The 24,447-nt window shown below is 38.5% G+C and overlaps 1 protein-coding gene across 2 annotated transcripts; it reads left to right on the top strand.

Moving 5' to 3' along the window:
- The first annotated feature begins 9 nt into the window (after positions 1–9).
- Positions 10–24,099, top strand: TMEM87A (transmembrane protein 87A). Of its 2 annotated transcripts, none has more exons than XM_058852071.1 (20): positions 10–221; positions 1,606–1,663; positions 5,255–5,352; positions 6,170–6,286; positions 7,906–7,959; positions 8,067–8,123; positions 9,715–9,862; positions 10,492–10,553; positions 12,460–12,643; positions 13,455–13,554; positions 14,293–14,386; positions 15,291–15,363; positions 16,386–16,490; positions 17,617–17,675; positions 17,867–17,970; positions 18,313–18,386; positions 19,585–19,646; positions 20,660–20,715; positions 21,912–21,942; positions 22,268–24,099. In XM_058852071.1, the coding sequence occupies exons 1-20, from the start codon at positions 90–92 to the stop codon at positions 22,307–22,309; spliced, it is 1,710 nt and encodes a 569-aa protein (XP_058708054.1). In that variant the 5' UTR covers positions 10–89; the 3' UTR covers positions 22,310–24,099. The 2 variants fall into 2 exon arrangements, with proteins under 2 accessions (XP_058708054.1, XP_058708046.1); XM_058852063.1 differs by lacking the exon at positions 15,291–15,363 and adding an exon at positions 14,654–14,729.
- Positions 24,100–24,447: the final 348 nt, after the last annotated feature.

Genomic DNA, 24,447 nt, shown 5'->3' with positions numbered 1-24,447 from the left:
CGCCGCTCTTGCCGGCCCACGACCGCCGCGTCCCTCCGCGGGGAGCGGAAGAGGCGCGGCCAGCACGGCGGCGGCCTCCGTACGGCGGGATGGCGGCGGCGCCGCGATGCGGGGGGCGGCGGCGGCCTGGAGCTGTCCTGCTACGGCTGCTGGCGGTGCTGCTGCTGGCGGGCGCGGCGGGCGCCGGGCAGCGCTCCAAATGGCGGCTGCCGGTGCTCCTGGTGAGTGCGGGGAGTGGGGCCGGGCCCGCAGCCGCCGGGCCGGCCGGTGTGGCGACGGTCGGAGCGAACGCGTGCGGGCGGGAGGCCGCGGCTGCTCCGCGCGTCTTCCTCCGGCGGGACGGCTGCGGTCGGGAGCGTCCCTGCTCGGGCCTCTGTGGAGCCTCGCCCGGGGTTGGTGCGGGGGCTCGGGGCCGTGGCTGCCTCCTGCCCTGCTGCCTGCTTGAGCCCTCTCTGGCGGCTCGGCTGGTGGTGGCAGGGGAGAGAAGACTTGTGCGGGAAATAGTCCGATGGGCGGCGGAGGGACAGCCGCCCCTGTGAGGCCCGAGGGGAGGAGGGAGGCCTGGTGCCCGGCCTCGGTGGGCCCTGTGCGGGGGAGGCCGCCCCGCGCCCCCCGTGCGGCCGGGCTGGCGGCCCGCACTGTCGGGCAGCGCCGTGGCCTGGGCTCGGGAAAGCTGGGCCCCTGCAGCGCTGGACCGAGGGAGTGCCTTAGGGAAGGTGAAGGGATTTCGGCACTTCTGATAAACCCTGAGTCCTGGAGTTTGCGTGGAGGAAAGCTGTTGTGCCTCAAATTCAGTCGGACTTTATCAGGCAATGAGCGTAATATGCGCTTTATGTGAGGCTTTTGAGCTTCAGGAGCAAAACTGAAAGATTGCTGTGAACACTCCTGTTGGTTCTTAAAACAGAATTTTTATTTTTTTTTTGTTGGATGGTCCAGACCATTTAATCAGCAAGAAAATGGTAGTCATTTCAACAGATGTCAGTGTGAAGTCGATTCCGCTTGCAGATCAAAGAGCCCCAAGCTTCTTAAACCATCTCTAAGAGTATTTTGAAGGGTGGTGAGGCATGACTGGAAAGTCCAGTAAGTCTGGCTCCGGATTTGACATTTTCTTTCATTACTGTATTGGCTTAAAACTCGGAATGGAAGATTATGTTTACTTAAGCTCAGTGACATTAAACCTGGTCCCAAAAGATTTTTGCATTTTATATATTTTCTCCTACCCTGTTAGGTTAGACAGACACATTCCTGGAATCCTACGATAATCTCACTTCTTCGGTGAGCCAAGGACATTTCACTTTCCAATGTATTTAGACGTAACGTGGGGCTAGAATCAGGGGGAAGGCTGCAGTAGAGGGTGAAACCAAGAGGGGAGTTATTTCATTAACTGTACTTCTAATTGGGGATTCTTGTCAATGATGCTAATTTGCTAAATTTACAAAAGTGTCAAAGCCCTACATCATGTGTACGCTCCACTGTCAGTGCACCTGGAGGACTGTCAATAAATGGTATTTGCTTTTTATAATTTCTAACTTGTTTGGCTTGTGATTTTAGGGCTGGTAAGGGATTAAGCCCACTATCATCTCTTCCTTTTTTGTGCCTTTGCAGGGGAAGAAGTTTAGCTTTGGGAAGATTCTCTTCAGCAACACCACCATTTTCCTGAGATGTAAGTGGTTACAAGGCATTAACCTGTTCTCTCAGCTTTTTGATACCCCGCCAATTTTTAACATTCGGAACTTGAAACCCTGTGAAGGGTTTAACTGCACTGGCTGCCGTGACAGCTAATCTAGCAGTGCAGGAAAGCCACAGCTCTGATATGGTTGAGTCTGTTAACAGCCTTGGAGCTTCCCAGTTGAGATCTGTTTAGGTTGTAGCAGAAATTAGTGGCTCTATTCATGCTCTCTGTGGAGAGGGAAAAATGGGCAATGGGAGCACCATTTTGTTTCAGATAGTGGATAATCATGTGTGGGATGTGCTGCTCTCTACTGTGAAGTGTGCTTTTCCTATCTTAGATTTGTTAAATTCCCTTGAGATTGGTGCTAGCTGGACAGGGTCTGTTAGTATACTGATGTGAATACAGAAGGCAATGTTTTTTTGAAGCCTTGTTCCTTTTTAGCTTTGTGCTTCTGGGTGTGGTAAGGGAACGTTGCACACTGCAGCAGAGCTCTCCTGAGAGGTGTTTTCTCCTCCTGATCCCAGTGTGTGAGTGGGATCATTGAGTTTGCTCTGTCGAGCAAACATGTTGGCAGCCTTCCCATTTCTTCTGTGTATTGTTCTCTGCTGATCTGGCCAGGTCTATGGGTTATGTAGGTTACTGCTCCAAGGAAAGTTTCCATGAAATACCCTCTTGTGAGCGTAAGGACAGCATCTAGATGGCAATAAGATGTTATAGAAGTGACTAGCTAATTTAGAAAGGTGTGAAATCTTTGCCATGCACTTTGAGCACTTTAAGTGGTTGGTTGCGCCAGTTTTTACTATGAGGGAAAGCTGTTTAGTCTCTGTCTGGTGTCTGTATTTGTTGTTTTTCAGGTTTAATTTCCAATATGTGCCCTTCTTGGGACAGCGTTTCAAAGAGAGTTTGTTGAAATGCTTCTCTTGATCCCACATGAGTCTGAAACATGAGGGTAGAATTCAAGTGGTTATTAGTGAAGGTCCATCACTTCACTGTTTGGGCTTTCCCACTTGACAAGTGTAGCTGGGACACTGAGGTTTGCATCTTGCACTGAGACAATTGCAACTGTACAGCTGCAAGATCAAAATTAGAAATCTACTGCTGGGGAAAAGGAGCAAGGGTTGAAAGGGCATTTTGGTGCTTTGGTAGGTTTTAGGCTTTTTTGTCTAAAGTTTAATAGGAATAGTGTACTCATAGTGACATGTCACCTAAGGTACAGGTCTCTGAAGTGAAGTGTGTGGTAAATCTACTTGTGCTAAAATAACTGAGAGAAGGAACTAAGGCATGGGAAAAAATTATTTGTTGTAAGGCAGATCTGTCAGTAAGAATTCAGCCCCCTGACTCCTGATGTGGAATTGAATTACACTGTATTGTCAATCTTTAAGCAGACATTAAGCTTTAAAATTCTGTAGTGAAGACACCTGTTTGACATACCAGTGTGATTGAAAGATTTACATGAATTTGGAAAAAGAATCACTGAAAGAGGAAGGAACACAGGCTGGGAACTTACTCATTTTCTCAGCCTAGGTGAAACTTTAACTGCATCTGATGCTGGGAACCTTCAACTTTGTGTTTTTTCTTTTCTGCCCATGCCTTTGTGGAAACTGGTCTCCTTTTGTTTCCTGTCTGTTGCCTCTTCCATCTGCTGTGTGATGTTCGTGTGGACAATATGACCCTCCTTGCTCATGGGTTGTTCATGGTTTTCTTGAGCACCTGGATCTCCTTACCTCCTTTTTTTTTCCCCTCGTCTTGATTTTAGTTTTGAGGTTGTTTTGGTTTGGTTTGGTTTTTTTGCGGGTTTTTTTGTTTGGTTGGTTTTTTTTCCTAATCTGTATGGCATATTGGTGTCTGATGCTTTCAGCTTCTGACTGGGAAGATTGGTGCTGGCATGTACGGTTGTCAATAGTGAATTTATTTTTATCTCCTTTTCTGAAGTGCTGTTCTAGAAGGCATTTAGTTTCTTGCGTATGATCATGATAGAAATCCTGCTCTCTGTAAATGAGTACAAAGACTGCATTCAAGTTGAATATTACTGGCTTTTGTTTGATGGCTAAGGAACTTAGATTTCCATATTGCTGAATTCAGTAAATGCCATGGATACTTCTTCTGACTTTTGGAGTACTTCCTTTTCAAGATTTCTGTAATTTTGATGTTTGCAGATATTGCAGATTGTTCTAGTCACCTATTTTATATATATGAGTGCTACCGCTGAATATGTAGTTGCCTATTTATTTTTCACAGAATGAAAGGTATTTTTGAATCTTATTTTTTGCTAGCACTCTTTTTGAGATACTCCTCGTTTGGGCAGTTTTATCAGAAGAGCCTGTGTCATCAAAGAATTTGCCATCTGCCCATGTAGTAGTGCTGTAGTGCTTGTGCTGCCTTGTAGTTTCTTTTTTGTGCCCTCTGCAACATCTAGGGCAATGTGGAACATGTATGCCTTGTTTTCATGCTTACCAGAGGGTGTCATAAGGAAAATCCTTTCTTTCAGTGATTTTGCTTAAATTTTTGGTATTAAAAATGCAGTTGTTGAGTTTTTAGCTGTACGTATATGTGTTTCAGTGCTCAGGAGGTGTAGAGTGGGATTAGTCAATTAATACCATGTGGCAGGGTTTTCCTTCTGATTGATTTTTCTACCTGCAGTGCTCGTATGGGAGCATTCCTTAAGAGTGTATATGTAAGATAGCTGTGGTTGCATCCTCTGATATGAATGTTGCCTGTGAAGTTGGGGGAACTTCTTAGCCAGTGCAAGTATTCTGTTAACTCATAAGTCTTGCCACTTGTTGACTGAAGAAACACAAATGTAAATCATCTAAATCGCTCTTCCAAGACTGAATAGTCACTGCTCATTTTATTTAAGGGTCAAACTTGCCTTCTTAATGTCAAATTCTCTTCATTGGGCTTTAGTTTAAGAATGAGATTTGAAACACAAAAACCCACACAACCTTTCCTGACAAGGGGAAAGTCTTGTGTTTCACTTTTTGTGCATGTTGTTACTAAATAAAATCAAAGAGCAAAGTTGTCTTATTGCTGTTTAAGGCAGCATTGCAGCTTTGATAGCATGGGCTGAGGTGTAGATACCTTGTTTGTCTTTTGGGAGGGTAGATGTTGACTGGCACAATCTTACCTTCATTTCCTTGGTGATGGCATTGGTATATTTAAATTATATATAGAAATTTCTTATATTATCCTGTTCCTAGGTTTCTCTGCCTGTTACATGTGGCCCTATCTCTGAAAGGGAGGTCCCTTTTGTGTATTGGAGGCACTGCTGTTCATGTGTGGTGTTTGCAGTTGCTGAAACATCCTTGATTGTCTTCAGAAAAAAAAGTTTCCAAATGATCTTCAGCTCTTTAATAGAATTGTATAGTATTCTAATGGAATTCTGTTCACATGCTTCTTTCTTTCACTGAACAGTAATGAATAACTTGAGGAAAATATTTTTCTATTGTTTTGCTTTCAGTTTCATATTTAAAATTTAATTATGTTGGTTTTGCACAGAATGGGAAGAAAGACCTGGAAACCTGGAAGGCAGATGGTGTCTTACATATCTCATGTTTAATTTTTTGTTTGGTTGGTTTTTTTTAGTTGAAGGAGATGAAAAAGCTTGTGAACCCTCCCAGGGTTTCAATGTTACTTGGTACTTAAGATACTCTGACTGCTACAATGAAGTCTTCAACTTTGGGGTAAGAATTCTGTGGAAAAACAGGTTATGATTTTTAGGGGTAAGCAGATCTTGGGAGGAGGGGGTTAGAGATGTCTCCCTTGCATCCATGCTGTGATTTGGGCCTGGAAGAAATTCTTCCATTAGAAGATAACAAATTTCTGGAATAGAATTGAAATGATTGAAGGCTTGCTGCAATTGCTGACTTTTTGGGGATTTTCGATCAGGTGGAAGTGTTTGTCAAAATTGCTTTAATCCCAGGAACCTAAGTGAATACATTGACTTTAAAATAAGTGAGTTATAGTAGTTGAAAATATTTGCAGGGATACTTAATGACAGTGAATAGAAAAAATTGAATATTTACATGTTAATTTTAAATTCTGTTCTTTGCGGATGTATATTGCAAGCATTAGCAATTTGTGTAAAATGTATAGTGTTTTTGTCGAATGTGGTGGAACATCATTGTGATTTCTATGGTTAATATTCTTCCATGTTTACTTAAATTATTAATTATGGCAGTTGTAACTACTAATTTGACACAGGACTGAGTCTTCACTCTTTAAAATAATAGTGCAGTTTGTTTCTGTAGACTTACTTTATTACTTAATTTATTTCTGAATTTATATTTTCTGCTGCACCTCCACTTTTTCATTCTTACTCAGAGCCTGTATACCATCATTTTTATAGTCTTGTGTGGTTTTCCTGCCTTTGTTCTACTAAATTTGATTTAAGAGTGTGTGCAGAGTGAAACTATGGAGCTTTCCAGGTCTTTCAGCTATCTACTGAGATAAACTGTTTGAAATACTTGATGCTAACCTAAGTTCTATTCTGTTTGGCAGGATGAACAAGCAGATAACTATTTTGGGACTACAGCTGAAGAGCATCCCGGTTGGTCAGGATACTATGCCACTGCTTCTCTCCTCTTTCTTAACTGCTCTGAGCTCTTCAGGCCTCAGGTATGGGTAGAAACCTCAGAGTTTGCTCCGCTGTCTTATAAAATGTATAGAGAAGGTGGTAATTTCTGTTAGATCTGTTAGCATCCTATGTAAGTATCACTATAGGTCAGGAGGTAATTTTTTATCTGTTTATGACAACCAAGCTGTGATGATTATTTCTTAATTTTCCTTTACTTCTGGCTTGCTGTTCAACATTTGGCTCATGGTAGTGAAAAAACCCCAACCAAATCACTGTAAAAGTCATGTAAAATTCAATGCTTCTTTTAGTGTGTGGTTTTGTATTCTGAATTTATTTCATTTACAGGAGGCTACTGCAAATTGAGTAGAAGTGGCAGCAGAGTAAAGATCCCACTAAACTTGAATCAGTAAAGGACTGGCATTTATTACTTAAATAATGTTCACTTAGAATAGTGGAAATGAATGTTGAGAAATAAGTTACTTAAGCACTGGTTAAAAATGAAAAATAGTAGTGCTAGAATATGTTAATAATTCAAGTGAAAGCAAGAAGACAATGCAAAATTAGCACAGGGAAGTAATGTGCAGACGTCAGCTCTACACCAGTTGTGTAACATCAGGCTGATGACAATACCAGTATAATTTGCTGTCATTCTTCAATAGTGTACTTAAGAGCTGAAAACAGATTATGGGGTGTTGAATCTGTGTTCAGCCACTCATCATTTAGACAAAAAATTATGGATAGAAAATACCGGGAAATGTCTCATAACTGTTGAACCTAGTTGTGAGTGCTTTGAGTTGCTTTTAGTAGTTTGGGTTTTTTAATTTAGAAAAAAGACCAATGCCTAAATATGACTTTCAGTAATCTGCTTGCATGCCTGTAATTCCTTTGATGTGTGAAGATGGCTTGAAAGGTTTTTTTAAAAAAAAAAGAAACTCTATGATGCATGCTTTATTATGTTTAATAATATGAGAAATGTCAATTCTAGTTTTACTTGGTTTTGTAGGAGAGATTTTATGGGTTTAGCTGTGTAACATGAACTTTGGCATCCTAACTAAACATGCTTTTGAAAGTCTTGAAGGTTTTACGTCTTCCTCATCCAATTCCTCTGAAAAGTGTACTGAATTTGTAACAATATATTCTTAAATACTAATTTCTGAAATTTCACAGAAATTTCTTCTCTAGAAGAGAGAAGCTTTTTTCTTGTGGAATAGCAGTTTCACTACATTTTGAGTCACCATGGTTCAGGAGAGTTGGCAAAATCTGGATCTCTATTAGGCACTCACCTAAGGATTTTCTTGTGCATAGATGAAGGCAGGAATCTCCAAAACCTCTATCTGTGTAGACTTTGTCTAGTAATGGGGATACCAAACTGATTCATATTTCAAAACCAAAATTAACTTCACTACTATCATGTCTAGTTCCTAAAAATAGATACCTGTTGCTTGAGGGGAGGAAAGGTAGCTCTCAAATTACAAAACATTAAGTATTCAAGACTCCCTGCATAAATGGACAATTGCTTTATTTAGAAAAATAAATGCTCTCTAATACAGCTATTCAAAGAACAATGAAGTTTACTGGAAGCTGTTCTGGTAATGACATGTTAATTTGTGAAGTGCCTATAAAGTGTCTATAAATGCTTTACCTTTCTTTTATCTTGCAGATTTTCTATAAAGAATTTGTTCATCCAGAGCCTCTCTCTCCTGAGAAACAAGAGGTAATTTTCATTTCCTTCTAATGAGTGAGTGTAGTCATGGAAGAGGCAGCTTTGGCATATTGATTTATCCATTTTACTGTGTTTTGTTTTTTTTCCTTCCCCCTAAGGGCTTAAAAGATAAGAAGGAGAGTGCAGGAAATCACACAATGGTGACAGATAAAACTGTATGTATACTGAATTTAAGCATGGCTTGTAATTCATCAGCCTTACTTTGTTTTGGTTTGCTTTTTTTAATATTTCTTTGTATAAGAAATTGCTGGTAGCATATTCTATGGTTTTTTGACACTGGGAGTTTTTAGCTTGAAGCTAGATAGTGCTTGGTGGAAAAACAGAAAACAGAGTAACTGCTTCTTCTATATGTGAAATACAGAACTGATACCATTCCAAATAATAGTATAATTAAAAATTAAATTTATTTTTCTATTGTAATTTGAAATAGTAATTGAAATTACCTTCTTTAAATGATGACTTCTTTAAAATTATCTTTAAACAATGACTAATTCTTACAGAATACATTTAGTTTTGTCTTTAGTCAGTTTTTTTTAAACATTGTACTTAAAAAATTGAGTGATTATTTTGATTTTCAAAGTACCTTAGTATTTTTATTATATATAATGTTCAAGACTTAACCAGGAACAATTTTCAAAATAACTTTAATGTCCTGGATGCCAAGAAAGAAAATGTATTTTATTCCTTGTGTACTTAAAGGACCATTTATTTTAAAGCTAAAACATAAGTAGATGTGTGCAACTGTGAAGTGTAGAATCAATGCAGCAAGAAAATGTGGTATTTTAAAGGCAAAATTTGTGTATATAATTTTCTTTCAAGTTTACCGTATTTCTAAGTTTTATGTTTAGTTATTATTAGCATAAACTCTTTTTTTTAATATATAATATTCTATTTGCTTTGGGTCTTGTAATCAAGAGGTTTCTTAAAAGAAATGCATGCTCTTAATACCGCATCTCTCTTGGAGAGGCCATTACAAAAATCTTTGTTGCAGTTCTGCAGTAGTCATGGGACTGGCATTCATGTAGATGGTCTTAGTTTTAACTTTAAAGCTCTTAGTAAATACTGTGGTTTCTGAGAAGTCTAGAGCTTCTTCAGTTGTGGAATTAACAGTTTTGTATACTGGAAATCAAAGAGATCTCTAATTTGTTTTATGGTGTGAATATTTTTCTGGTCAAGGTTTCTCTATTCACTGGCAGGATTTGAGCTTTGCAGGTAAGAGAGCTGTTGCAGGGACTGTAGTAGTCGTGTCCGTAGGAAATGGCTACTGTGGAAATCTTTTGCCTCTCAGGTAGTTCTGTATTATGCTGTAAAATTCAGCCTTTACGAAGGAGATGAGCTTTGTAGCTCTGCAATTCCCAAGCAATTGGCTTCAGCGGGAATCTCAGTGGTGGTCCTAATGCTTCTGTAATGGAAAGGAGTGTGATGCTTTCTTGAATTCTTTGTAGCTTTTGTAGTACCTTTGAGTACTTTTGCCATAAGCCAGGGTTAAATTTGCAAAAAAAGTCCTGATCACCTCCCAGGTCTTTGAAGATTCTTCTGGATTCAAAAACCTAAATTTTAAGTGTTATGTCTAATAAATACATTTAAAATTTACATATCAGGTATTTATTAGCAAGTTTTAGGTCTTGGAAAAGACGAAATTTATATTTACATGGAAGTCAACACCTATATATGGCTAGTCTACTTCTTTCTTTTTTTTTGTCATCTTGACTGTGCACTGTTTATGTGGTGATGTTTTATTTTCAGGCATTGAATGCTGTTATCAAAACTTGGCGAGATGGGCCATATATATTTATTGTGCAAATTGCACTTATAACTGCAAAGGATTCTACTGCCAGACTTAAAAGAGCTGAGAGAACAACGCCTTCCACATATCAGAACAAGCTCTTTACAAGTAAGATAGTTCTTTATACTGAAAATGCAGCACTGTTTTTATGTATTCCCAGTCTAAGGTACTCAGTATATACCGTATGGTTCAATTTCATAAGACACTTTTACTTCATGTAGGAAGAATATTACTACAGCTTATTTAAGAAAAGAGGTGTCTCATTTAAGAAAGGAGGCTTCTGTCTTGAAGATCCTAAGACTGTTTTGTTAGTTTACTGATAGAAATGAAGGAGAGTCAATTCCAGGCATTTCAATTTTGAGCCTGATCTATACTAATAAGTCAAAACATAGAGTAAAAAAATCATAATTATTTCTATTCTATTCTACATTGATAACCTATTCAAACTTCAGTGAAGTTTAAGAATCCCCTTAAAAAGTGAACTTACATGTTTCTGAATTTTTCCTATTATCCATGAATCTCCAGCAAAAATTACTTTTAAGTACTGCCATGAGTTACTTGGCAATGGGGTGTGTAATTTTAACTGCATGCTTTTGGCTGAGTATGTTATGGGTCTTAGCTGTCTTTATTAAAGTGCAAATTAGATTTAAAGGCCGTGTGAAGATGTGGAATTTCTTTACGCTTAAATGCAAGTCAATTAAGTCCTGGCTTTTGCTTATTGGATTGTCTTTTGACAGTGACAGTAGAACTGAAGGGGCCGTATGAGTATCTTTCACTTGCAGACTACCCTCTGATGATTGTAAGTAAACCAACTTTTCTTTGATCTGTTAAATTATCAGTTGATTTGAATGTCAATTAAATACTCTGCTGTAATACCTCAGGAAACGGAGCCTGTGTCTCAGGAGAAAAAGTTACTTAGCTGAAGATGTTTTTGGTTTGATGGACTGTTTTTGTTTGATTGAGTAGTTTGTTTTGTTTTGTTTGGTTTTTTTGTACTGAGTACAGGGTAGGGAAAATAGACACAGATTTAAGTTCCTTGTATGTGCTGCCAACGTTGTCTTTCTCTGGATTATCTGAATTAACAGTTGTTAATGTGTAGTTCCTGAAGTTATCAGTATTATTAGCTCTAAACTAGGAAGTTTTACTGGCACTGTTATTCTCCTTAGCTTATATCTTAGAAAAACTGCTATTCTATGCTTTTGTTTGCAGCTACTCTTTTCATTTGTCAGTAATTTCTTTGTTCTTTCACAGCTTAATCTTGCTTCCTCCACCATACGCCCCATGAGGAAGTCTTTAATACTTGCCTAGCAGTGAAAGCATAAGTGAGCTACAAAGAGCTAATCCTCTTTTTATTCAAAGGAGTTATTGACTTGGTTTCTAGTTTCTTCTGTTGAGAAGGCTAAACAATAAAGGAACTTAAAATGTTTAAGTAGTGAAGACAGACTTTAGCTGGGGATCAATAACAAGTAAGGTCTCTAGCCTGACATTATTGGCAAGAGCAGCCTGTCAATAGTGGAGCCTGGCAGCGTTTCTGAAACACACATTCTGCAGAAGCAAAAAGCCTCCAGCAGCTCTCTTGAAATATATTTCACCAGTGTGAATATCCCATGTGGCAGGACCAGAAAAGAATCTGTATCTCTAAATGTTTTCTCAGTGGAGCACCTGCATGTGAACTGTCTCGACTAGGTTCTTATCATTTGAACTGCATGGATTGGTCAGTGTGAAAATGTGTAAGGATCAGTGAGCTACTCTGTTAAGGAAGGTGCTTTCAGTTTGTGAAGGTTTTGACAGATTGTGCAGCTAATTTCAGTGTTTTCTTGGTTTAAAGAAAAAAATATTCCTTCTGAAAGAGGAGACTGCTTGATTATTAAGCACTGTCTTATGCTTTGGCTAACTACTTCCTGCTACTCACTTAATGTCTTACTCTCTCCCAATTCTTATTCTTAAAATTAGTGTCCTTTAGAAAATTTTAACTTGCTTTGGATGATTAGAAAATTCAGCATTGAGTAACATTTTCAAGCTTATTGTTTGCTGTATGAGACATACCGTGAAAAGTTTTTTGTGAAGCAAGTAACACTGAACCGAACAAAAATCGCAAAACATTAATATTTAAATGAGTATCTGGATTTCTTTCTCAGCTGCAGTTTTTTTTCTGCCCTAAAACTGAGTGAAAAATTGAGTGCTGGAAATCAACTGTTGAGAAAAGTTGTCAAATTATTTGAACAAAGGGCATTCAAGCAGTTGTTGCTTATCTCTGTTCTGTGGAATGGTGTCTAAAGGTGGCCTGTGAGTTTATTTTCAGAGTACTGTAAATGTATGATGAAATTATTAATGGAACAATACATGAATGTAACTAGAGTTTGTAGTACTTGATGATTTGCTTGAATTCTTAACTTTTTGGAATCTAGTAGCATGTATCTTCCTTAGAAAAAAATTACCTGTGAATAAATTGGCGGACTATTCTTCAAGGGAGAAATTGTGTCGAAATTCAGTTATTCTCGTTCCCCTTGTTGGTAGTGAGAAATTAGACTCTCACTGTTAAGAGTCCAGAGAAGACAAATGAAACAGTGCTTGTCTATTTTCAAACTTCCCAAGTTGCTGTACTAGGGGAGAAAATAGAGCTGGCTTACAGCTGTGGAACGGAAACGAGGAAATTATTTTTCTGGTTCTAAAGTTCTTTTTTCTTTCTTCTTTTTGTGTAATAGTTTTTCATGGTGATGTGTATTGTATACGTATTCTTTGGGGTTCTGTGGCTTGCGTGGTCAGCCTGTTACTGGCGGGATCTTCTGAGGATCCAGTTCTGGATTGGTGCTGTTATCTTCCTGGGAATGCTCGAGAAAGCGGTTTTCTATGCTGAGTTCCAGAACATCCGCTACACAGGCGAATCCGGTAGGTGGCAGTTGCATTGTGCAGGATAATTGAGGGGACATAGCACTAATGGCTTTTGCTAAATTGGGGTGGCAGATAGATGTTAACTGCATGATTACTTGAGGATTGTTTCAAAACAAAGAGCAGGGAACCAGAGTTCCTGTATTTTTAAATGTAAACATTATCCTCTGTGTTCTTCTGAAGCTAAAATACTGTTGCTTTCTCTGACTTCTGAGAGTGGTGTCTTAAAGCATATACAATGCTACATTCTGTGCTGCTATGCTATAGTGCTGGTTTTAGGTATAAAATAGGACTTGCTCAGTGTGGCTTGTAATTAATTTCTCACAATTGGTATTGGCCTTGGAAAGATACTTTAAAACTCCTTGTTCAACTTGATAGCACTGTAGGTAACTCTTGGTATTCAACCCACAGCCTCATAATCCAGTTTAAGAGATTTCCCTTTATGTAAAACTCTTCTACTCTAATTTTGAGTTTCAGGCTGGATGCATACAAATGAAACTCTGCAGGTAAAATGTCATTATGACTTTGCTAATTGGCCATACCCATGGTGCAGAAGGTTTTATCGATTGACTTGTTTGGAGAGTATCTAGGCTGGATGTAAAATTTTTCTGTAGCTTATTTCTTATGCCAAATGACCTATGTTTTCTGAAAGCTTACTCCAGATGTAGATAACAAAAAGATGATGCACTTTATCTTTAGCCTACTTTCAATTATATTATGAGTCTGCTCTCATAATATAATTGCAGGCAGTAGTTAATAAAACAGATATTATATTTTAATGACCTAACTTCCTCCTCTTTGCTTTTGGTAGTTCAAGGAGCAGTAATACTTGCAGAACTGCTTTCTGCTGTGAAGCGCTCGTTGGCTCGAACTCTGGTCATCATAGTCAGCCTGGGATATGGGATAGTCAAGTGAGTAATTCTGCTACGGGCTTGTTGCATTTAAAGGGCTTTCACTATTGCTTTTTAAGAATTTAGGGCAATATTCATCTCCCTGTACTTTGCTTTTTTAGAAGGTAAGTGCTTTACTTAGGTGCTCTGAAGACCTAGACTTCTTCACTAGTAAACCCAGACAGTTCCATACTGTGATTACTCTTCTTTCCATCTACTTCTGTGTGCTCCTGTAGGGTGGGTTTCTGAGTCATTGTTGAGATGCTCCACTGACTGAAATGGGAGCTTTATGGACCTGCCTTCTGCATGAGGTGGAGCTTTTATAAATGGGGTAGGTCAGGAATTACTGATAGGTGAGGGGATCTGCTTCAGTAAGATTGTGGCTCATTTGTCTGTCCACAGCTGTATTCGATGGTAAAAACACATACTAGGTGACAGTGGGAATTTTAGTCAAGTGTGGGTTTGCTGGGGGAACTGGTGAAGAAGTGGGATGAGACTTAATGAAATGATCATAAAAAGCTAGACAGGTTAACTCAGGAACAGGACTGTTTCCAGTTTCTCCCTTAGTCACATCATACCATACATAAGTCAGAATTAATATATTAAGTTTCAAGCACCAAAATAATACTTCTGGATCTAGGTATGGCTTGTTATAAGGACCTTTTATTCATATGCTTCATACCTTATGTTTAGATTCAAGTTGACACGACTTCATTTTTTGTCCCCCACTTAATCTGAATTTAACTTTGTTTCCTACAGGCCTCGCCTTGGAGTGACTCTTCACAAAGTAGTTATGGCTGGAGCCCTTTATCTGTTATTTTCTGGCATGGAAGGTGTTCTTAGAGTCACAGGGGTCAGTAATAACTGCTTGAATTTTCCCATATGCCACAGGCACTATTGTCTGTATGTACTTGTGTGAACAGCTGCTTTATCTCCCCCTCCCCAACAACAGCCACCAACCCGAATTCCCACTGCTCCGGTTTTGGAGGCTGTGCCTGGGGAAGTATGTGTGAGTGGTGCTGCTGCTGTATTTGTTAAATGCATCTTGGGATGTAGATTTCTGTTATTCTGTTTTTGGGATAAAGTATTTAACCTGTTGTATATTTGATACTTTTTCCAGTTTTTCTATGACACTGTGGCTCTGATAGCAAACTTGGCCCTGTCCATGATTGATGCCTGTATTATTTTGTGGATATCCTTTTAAAAACTGCAGAATGCTACGACCTTATTCATAGCTTATTATTTCTGTCTTACGCTTAAATGGAATAAAGGGTGTTTTTCTTGTTTCTGTTAGGACTTTGATAAGTTTATGATGTACACACAAAGGCAAGTTTTGCCTTTTTAGTCAAACTCATAGTTGCCAGTGGAGCTTGCAGTTCATCCATGGATAGTGTAAAAGATTTAATTACTACATCTCTAACAAGCTGGTTGCTAGTTTTCTGTAATAGAGGTGGACAGAGCAGTTAATCACAGCAACTGCCTCAGCAGAGACTCCTTTTAACAGTGCTAGATTGACTTAATCTGGAAAACTGCTTCTTGCCTTGCTGGTGGAGAAATGAGAACTGACAATGTGGTATTGTCAGTTCCTCTCTGTGCATTGGACTAAACTCTTGGTTCAAGCCCTCTGTTTCTGTAGTAAAACTTGGAAGTTTTGTGGTGGCGTATTTGTGGTGTCTCATAAAACAGCCTGACGCTCCTCCCTTCTCTACTTTGTTTTCTTTTCAGTTTGTTCTTATTGGCTCTCTCTTTGTCTCCAGGCCCAGAATGATCTTGCCTCCTTGGCTTTTATTCCCCTGGCTTTCCTAGATACTGCCCTGTGCTGGTGGATATCCTTCACTGTTTTGCTTGATGGGGTGTGTTTTCTTTTGAATTTTGGTGGTTTTTTTGAGTCTTTATTTGGCTGAACTTTTTTTAAAAGTAAGATCCAAGTATATATATTTTTTCTACTTCTGGTAAAGGTTGTAGAAGTTCTGCAGTTGAGTAAGTAAGCTTCTGCTGCCTACTGCTTACCTAGTTTTTGTTGAACTGGATGTGTCTGTGTAAAGCTGTTCCAGAATATAATCTGTCTGTTACCAGAATCTCATTATTGAGTATGGAAGTAATTTGTTCTAGTCCAGCATACCATGGCACCAGAGCAATAGCCTTTGAAGAAAGGACTCAGTTTATGTTTTGGGGGAGAAAGTTGCTTAGCAACATCAAACATAGAAGTTTGTAAAATTCAAACTAGTCTTGAAGTAAGGGACAAAATGAGGCAGAGTTTATTTTTTGGTGTCTTGACATATGCATTGCAAGCAACCATAATCTTGTGTGACTTTAGCAACTGACATCAAATGCTGAACTTGTCTATAGCAAAATCCCTGTAAAGTGTTCTTAGTGAAAGTCAGTCACAAAAGCTCTATTTAAAATGTGAATAGCTTGCTGCCCAGCTGTGACAAACCACAGTTCTCCCCTATCACAATATCTCTCCTAAGCACTTGTTTTGTCACCGTGGAAATAAAAGAAAATGTGCACATGCATTAAACTAATTTCTAGTTCAAATTTCACTTTTCACTTATGAAAAGCACAGACGACTTTCCTGAGGGAATGGGCCATAGTCCAAAATATACGTTTGGATAGGATCTTTATATGACAAGAGTTATAGGTGTAGATGACTAAACAACATGAAAAGGACAGATTTTGCTCTCTGGTACCTTTATCATAGGATCAATCTTTTCTTCTACTGAGAATGGTCTAATTTTTTGGAGGGCTAAGTGTGTGATTGAGAGAGCTGTTAATCATAAGGTCTGTGTCCTTCTAAGTTTGTGTGACCAGCTTGTCTCTTCAGAGACTTTTCCTTGACTTTCCATACATATTCATCAGCTTGACTCAAACAATGAAGCTGCTAAAACTTCGAAGGAATGTTGTGAAACTGTCTTTGTATCGGCACTTCACCAACACACTCATCTTGGCGGTAGCAGGTAAGCAAAATATTATTCCAGTTAAATAAAACCACTTTTCATTTTCATAGGGCTTTGGTCACTAGAGCAAATTTATAAGTTTGGTGACCTTTGTGTAAGTACAATCAAAATTTTTGGTATTTCTAACACTTGACTCATTTCTAACAGTATTTGTCAAGTGTCATGTTGATACATCAGAGACAGAGGATTATCGATTATTAGTCCTGATGTTAACAATATCAGCAGTTCTCTGCAGCTCCTCTAACAGAGCACTTTAGTTCCACTTTGAGCTGCCAGGGGGAAAAGTTTATTATGCTGTTAACTTCACAGGGATACTTTTTCCGAAATCACAGTATCACTGTATGCTATGGGATTTTTAAGACGTCTGAAGATCAGAGTGATTCTTGAAAAAAACTGTATTTTTAGTTTTGTAACATAATGCCATCTCTATTCTGGAAGAATACAGATTGAGTTCCTTTTTCCATTTATAGTAGTGATAAACTGAACTTCAAGAATAAATCTGTTGGTGCTTCCAGATACTTCTGCTATCAATACAATGAGCCGAAAACTTCTAAAGACTGTGTTTTTTGACTTAAACAAATAAACAAAAAAGTGAATTCCTTTTGAACAACAGTTCTGATGACATTTCTTTCAGCACCTGGTTCTTAATCATCTTAAAATACTTTAGTGGAGGGGAGTTTCTTCTAAAACTGTGGTAAGAGCATAGTTTGAGTGTTGGAACTGTTATGGGTCAAGATCTGGATGCTTAAGGCATTCAAGCAAATTAGATTATTTTCAAGGTTACTTCAAGGTCAGCTTTATTTTTCAAGTGATAATGGAATCATGGTTTGAATGCTAGATAAGTGATATAAGAATAATAAATAGGAATTACAAGTTGGCTAAATACTTTATATTTGATTTATGTCTTGTGTGTGGAGAAAAATGGGTAAAATATACTGGTCTGTGCCTAAATTTCTAAGGTCAGTGCAATAGAGCCATCTCTTATTTTCCAAAACTATTAAATTTAATTTTAAGACTTCAATATTCAGGTCTTTGATCTTTGTTTGGGAAACACGATCCTGTTAGTGGGGTGTTTGAATTGGCATCTTCTGTAGTCATGAGCAGCTTGTTTGTTTGAATATTGCAGCATCTATTGTATTCATCATTTGGACAACCATGAAGTTCAGGCTGGTGGACTGTCAGTCGGTGAGTTTATATTAAATGCTTTTTCCAGTTGCTGCTTCTTGATAAGTTTATATTTGGCAGTGAGATTGCCACAAAGCAACACATGCTAAAATTGTCAGTGTTGTGGTAATAAACCTCTTTGACAAATGCCTATAGTTCAGCCTTGGAAAGTTTCACAACATATTTGATTTCTGCTGCTGGTTTCTTGACAGGACTGGCAAGAGCTATGGGTGGATGATGCCATCTGGCGTTTATTGTTTTCAATGATCCTTTTTGTCATCATGATTCTGTGGAGACCATCTGCTAACAACCAAAGGTTCAACTTTTTTTACCTCTTCCTAAAAATAGTTGGTTTTAGGAATGCTTGTTTATTCAAAAAGTACTGGTGGGTGGTTTTTAGTTGCTGTACACTGATGAATAAGCAGTGTGTATGGGGAGAAGTAAACCTAGAGAAGTTACATATTTAAAATCTGGTCTGTTCCTGGTGCTCAACTTATTTAAAAAGAAGTGACTTAAATTTTGATTATATAGTTTAGCATCAGTCTTAAAAACAGCGAACTAGACAGAATAATCAAGCCATGTCCATGTTGGGATAATGGCTCTCTTGGGAGACAAGAGATAGAATTCTAAGATGGCTTTCATTCTTTCACTTCTATAGGTTTGCTTTCTCACCACTGTCAGAAGAGGAAGATGATGATGAGCAGAAAGAGCCAATGTTAAAGGAAAGCTTTGGTAAGAGAAGAAAATTTTCCCACTCAATTTCAGTGTTGAAAATAGTTCTCTAGAGGAAGGTGTCTTGCTCTGTTAAAAATTTTACTGCTGCAGAAAAAATCAGAGTCAATTGCCATTGATACACAGAGTTCTAGAGGAAACATTGGCTTTATGTTTAGTATTTACATTGTCTGTTTAATTCTGTGGTTTTCCTTTGACACTGAAAACACTGCTACTGCTGTGCTTGCTTTGCCATGTCCAGTGGACTTTGATTAAATATGTCACGTCTTAGGTTTTAATCCAGTTGCGATGACAAGGATCTCTTAGATACTGTTGGTAGGTAGTAGTTCAGTGTGCAGGTCTTTTAAAATCCCATTTAAGAATTTCCATTTATTATCTGGTCTCTGAAATCTTCTTCCTTTTCTACATTAGGGCTTAGCATAGGAATGTCCAGTGTAAATGTTGGGGGGAATATGTTTATTTGTGAAATTGTCTATTTTAACACCTCTTTATAAGCTGTGTAAAAGGTAGGGCTACATGCCTACTGCTGTCTGTCCACAAATGAGTTATGCTGGGTTATGTCAGCGCTGTTATGTCAGTTATGTCAGTGCTGTTTGGCTTGTTTAGGAGCTGAGGAGAAATGTGTAATCCATTAGGTGCATTTGGCAAACCAGCACTATCTGGCTGTCTGCCAGGCTGGGAGATGCACGTTGCTTCTCAGTTTTTAAGGCAACCAAGTGGCTGGTGAGCTGTCAGTAGGTAAAATACACTTTGGGAGTTGCCTGTGTCTCAGAATGGTTGAGACTGGAAGGGACCTCTGGAGGTCATCCTGTCCAAGCCCCCTGCTCAGGCAGGTTCACCTAGAACGCATTGCCCTGGACCGTGTCCAGATGGCTTTTGAGTATCTTCTAGGATGGAGATTCCACAGCCTCTCTGGGAGCTATGTCTGGGTTCTATGCTGCTGATGTCTGGCTTAAATAGAAGGACTAGAAATTTATATTTCCTAGGTAAAATTTTAAAATTCAGGAAAAACTACATACTCCACCTGCCAGGAAAAAATACTGCAAGCCTTTCAAAGGAGGAGAGTCTAAATCATTAGCTGGTCTGTGTCTCTTTGACTCTGATGAAATGTCCTGAAGGAACACTCAACACTTTCACTTACAGTCTATGAACAATTATCATTCACTTACCCCAATCTTTTTTCTTCTTTTGGCTTCAGAGGGAATGAAAATGAGAAGTACAAAGCAAGAACCAAATGGGAATGTAAAAGCAAACAAAGTTGTGAGTATGACCTCTGTACTTGGAAGAATATAGATTCCTCTCTTCTTTATTTACTGCCATTAGGAGCACACAAATATGCCAACTTTTGAGCCAATAAATGGGAGCTTTTTGGTTTGCTTCAGAATGTGAGTGAGTCAAAGTATCATAAGTTAACACAGTACTACTGAAATGAAAGTAAATACAGATTTCTCATGAGATTTCCTGTAAATACAGTAGGAACTTAAGAATTCAGTTTGTTCTTTAAGAATGTTCTTTAAGAATGCAATTAAGTGTAGTGTAATACAGTATAATACAGTAGTGATTGTTATCACTATTACAATAGTTATGATCTGTTATCACTGTTACAATAATGATGATAGTGATTAAAACATTACTTTAACAAGTTTGTCAGTTTGATAGGGAGGCTGAGCCATATTTTAAATAAAGTGTCCTATGTTTTTGAGATTTGTGTTTCATTACATTAATGAGGTGATGTGTATATTTTTATGTACCTTCCTAAATACTTGGGGGAACATGCATTTTTCCTGTGTGGCTTATAAGCAAGATATTTGCACATTCATCTAGGAGGCCTAAAATATGTCTTGCAATCTTTTCATAGAATTCATGCATAAATTTAAAAGTTGAAAGAACCTATGGGAATTTGTAATAATAGCAATCATATTTTTGTCATTAGCATTGTTTTTCTCAAGGGTTGGGTGCAGCTGTATACTACTTACCTGAGGATAGATGAGATGAAAATCAAACTTTTCTATTTTGCGAGGGGGCGATGATAAGGACTGTTACAGAGCTCACAGCAATTGGGTGGGGTTTTGCTTTACTTTTTTTTTTCCTTATTTTCTCTAATTCAGAAAACAAATTGAAGGAGTTTTTTTGTGTTTGTTTATTTTTAAGTTTTTAACTGAAATTACAAATATATTGGTTTTTGTCAGGTAGGTTGAGAAGAAGAAGGTTTGCATATGACAGCATTGTGGGAAAACTGACTTTTGTTTTCTGTTTAATTTCTGTACTTGTAGCAAGAGGATGACCTGAAGTGGGTAGAAGAGAACGTTCCTTCATCAGTGACAGATGTGTGAGTATTTTTATAATCACAATAAAGGCAGGTTCTCTTTCCACAGGAATACATTAGAGTGCCTTATCTCTTGTATGCTGCACTTCCATGGGCAGAGACTGGTTCAGCCTGGCACTGGCCTCTGATCCCTTGTATGCAGTCTGCTGGGGTTGCACACAGGCTGACTTAAGGAACAGTCTCTTGGAATGTGAAACCGTAGACTGGACTGCATTTTACTAAAGTTAAAACAGTATGCATAAATCCAGAAAACAAAGAACAAACAAACCCCTTTCTAGTGCTCTGAAAAGACCTCTGAGTATCTTGCTGAATGTAAACCATGGAATAACATAATCCAGTTTTCAGCTTTATCTGGAACATCAGATGTCATTTTTCTGCTTGTGGTAATATAATCAGCTATGTATGCTGTCTATATCTCTTCTGCTTTTAATGACTTCTACGTGCTAGAAGTGTCAGTGTCTCTGTCTATATTTTTCATAACAAAACTGAAGTTCATAGGAAAGTGTGTTCACAAATTTGAACAAGTAATTTTGGCAGAGGATCTGGATTGAAGTATGAAACTTTGCCTGCACTTAGGTAAAGACAAGAAATTAGGTGAAATTTTAAGAGAAAAAAAGTGCATTTTCTCAATTGAATTTGATTTTCCCAGTTCTAGTACTTATGTTTTTTTAAGACTGACAGGATTCCTTAGGAAAAAAAGAACTAGACTGCTATAAACTAGGAAAGGGCACTTTGAGGTAATCTGCTGCAGGTTTTTCTGTTTCTGAGAGTGTGATCAGGGTTGTGAAGAGCCAAGATCCCAATAGATGGAGGATCTGTTTAGCTGGCACGGCTGAAGTACCAGTAGAACTTGTTTGACTTCTGGGACATGTTTTTACAACATGGTCCCATATTATAAATGTCTTCAGTGCAGTTCAGTAATGTTCCTGTATGAGTGAAGCAGCTTATTTCTTGGCAACTTGGAAATTGTTCATTTAGTAATAAGATGCAAAATAGAATTTTGAAACTGTGAAGGTCATTGAGGATACTCCTTGGGTGGTTCTTTTTTTGTGTGTCTTTCTCTAATTTCTGTTAAATTGAAACTTCTGTCTTCATTGTTTCTTTTCTGTGCCCTAAAAAGCAATGGAAGGTTGAAAATGGTTGTCAGTATGTTCTTAGTATGTGCTCTAATTATTTTAACTTTTTTCCCCCCACTGCAGTGCTCTTCCAGCTCTTCTGGATTCAGATGAGGTTAGTAAGGAAATCTTCAGTTCAAATTAGTCCTCTGACATAGCAGAGGAGTCACGAGTCAGCTGATAAGGTCTTGCCTTATTAGAACTGGACTCTGCTCGTGTCATTGCAACAGTAAAATACTACAAGAGGGGAAGGGTAGTGGGAACAGCCGTGATACAGCTTCTTAGAATACAAATGTGTTCTAAAAGAAGTGGTGTATCTGCTGTGTAAGTTTGACTCCTGACTTAAAATGCATACAAGTGTTGTTTGTTGTGAACGTGCACATTCTCAATAATATAAATCTACTGGGGAAAATGACAAGATTGGGTATTTTACTTTCCAGGAAAGAATGATTACCCACTTTGAAAGGTCCAAAATGGAATGAAGGAAGTGCTCTTGGAAGTGGAGACACCTCTTTTAAAGTTGCTTGGTGGAGCAAGTACATCCTGCTGATTTGTCTCTTGATCTCAGCCTTGAAAGTTTGATGCTTTAATGTCATGGAGGGTGTCTTGCTGTGGAAGAAGTTCACAAGGACATTATAAACCTTTTGGAAATTTGAATTTAAAGTTGCTGAAAGTTTGGATTTTTAAGCAATTGTGATGTGTACTATTCCAGCACCTTCTGTAACTTTTCAAATATTTAATCTGTGAAACTAAAATTCCTAATGTCTGCTTGAGGAGTTTATATTTCAATGTTACAATTGACACTTAGAGGTGAACTGCCTGTACCTTTTTGGGGGGAGGGTGGGGACAGATAGAAATAAGCACTGAAGAAACAACAGACCCATTTTCTGGTAGATAACAACAGCTGTTGTATGTCATGTGTCCAATATGCATGAGAGTTTTAGAGAGAAGCTCCTGTGATGATGAAGAAAATTAAGATGCCAGAAAGGAAATATTTAGAAAAGTTACAGTGATATGAGTTTTTAACAAAATCAAGTGCAATTTTATTCATAACACTGTGTATGAAAGATTTTCTATTATAAACGCCATTGACCTGTAGGTAACAGCTGCCTAGAGCTAACACTCGCTGTTGTGGCACATCTCATTGCCGGCAATGTGGTGGATGCCTGGAAAAACAATTTGCCCCTACCTTTCATGTGTTGCATGAGTTTATTTAAAATATTACCCCAACAAATAAAACAACAAAAGCAAACATCACCAGAACCACTCCTGCAGTGCTCCACAAGTGCTTGACTACACACGTTAAGCAGATATTAACTGGATGTTTCAGCAGAACTCTTCTGCCTTTATGTATACCATCTCCCACCAAGAAGTTGGCACTCCTCTATGAGAAGATGGCATTGCTTTCTAGAGGTGTGAGCACTGCCTGCCTTACTTGAAAAAGGATTTATAGGGAGTCCACAGTGCTGGGATACTTCTGTTCCCAGTGTCTGTTTAAAATTGCTTCCCATATAAGTGGTTTGAAGCTGGGCTTTCCTGTCCCTACTGGTCCCTGTGGCCAAGAGGTACTCTGAGATCACTGTGTTTCAGTCAAAGTTGCAGGTTTCTATTCTGTATAATTGCATTTTATTTCTCCTTTTGAAATGAAAAAAAGAGCTTTTGGACAATGTTCTGGTTTTTGCTTGGCTGCAATAGCTAAAGTTGCAATAACTTCCTCATGGAAACCTGTCATGGACTGTATGACAAAAGCTCTAATTTGGGTTCATAACCTTTAAAACTGATGATTAGGAGGCAAGCAGCAGCTGGGTACTAGGTAGCAGATGTGGCTGCTGCTGGAACAGCATAGAGCATCAGCTTTTCTGGTTCTTCTCATAGCTGTGTCAGCAGAAGTGAACATGTGCCTGTACTTCATTCATTCCACTGTAAGGTCTGGTAGCTTAGCTGTAGCTCCTCTTTATCAGCAATTCAAGCTGAAAAATGGCACTTTACAGTACAGTAGCTGAGACACAAGGACATAGCATCTTCTGCTAACTGTGTTGGGGGAGGGCAGATGGGTAGAGATAAAAAAGCTGTGGCTGTGGCATCTCACTGCTTCTGCAAGAGTTGCTGGAGCTCTTCTGCCATCCTTGTCAGGCCACAGATAGAATCTTTAATTAGAAAACAATTCTAATTTGCTATGCTTAATTGATATAGATTAAAAAAAATATTATCTCCATGTCCTTTTGGGGAGAGGAAGTTTTGTGAAATAAAGCTACACAAAGCTTGCTATTTATTTTTTTGTTTTGTTTTGATTTTTAAAGGAATTCTATTGTTTTGGGTTGTTTGGGTTTTTTGAAACAAATAGGTAAAAATGTTCTCTACTGGAAGCACAAAAGTTTGTATGTACTATTTAATAAAGGCTAGGCAAAGAGTAGAAAGGCTCACATTGTGTCCTTCCAGTTTCTTACTCCCTCTTCTCTCATATGAAGTGTTACCACCTTCACAGAGCTGCCTGATTTTAGCTCTCTAGTCCATGGTATATAAAATCCAGTTTTTCCAGCTGTTCTTTTTAAGACTGAAAATGAAGTCTGTCATTTGAAAAGCTTATGGAGATAGGGAAAATCATAAATTTCTGAAAAAA

This window comes from Poecile atricapillus, chromosome 1 (genome assembly GCF_030490865.1).
Source record: "Poecile atricapillus isolate bPoeAtr1 chromosome 1, bPoeAtr1.hap1, whole genome shotgun sequence".
Taxonomy (NCBI): Eukaryota; Metazoa; Chordata; class Aves; order Passeriformes; family Paridae; genus Poecile; species Poecile atricapillus.
This window is presented reverse-complemented; position numbering and strand designations above follow the sequence as displayed.

Coding starts and splice junctions, on each gene's coding strand:
- TMEM87A (XM_058852063.1), top strand. CDS start 90: ATGGCGGCGGCGCCGCGATGCGGGGGGCGGCGGCGGCCTGGAGCTGTC. Junction 7,960..8,066: donor TCTCTCCTGAGAAACAAGAG/GTAATTTTCATT, acceptor CTTCCCCCTAAG/GGCTTAAAAGATAAGAAGGA. Junction 17,971..18,312: donor CCATCTGCTAACAACCAAAG/GTTCAACTTTTT, acceptor TCACTTCTATAG/GTTTGCTTTCTCACCACTGT.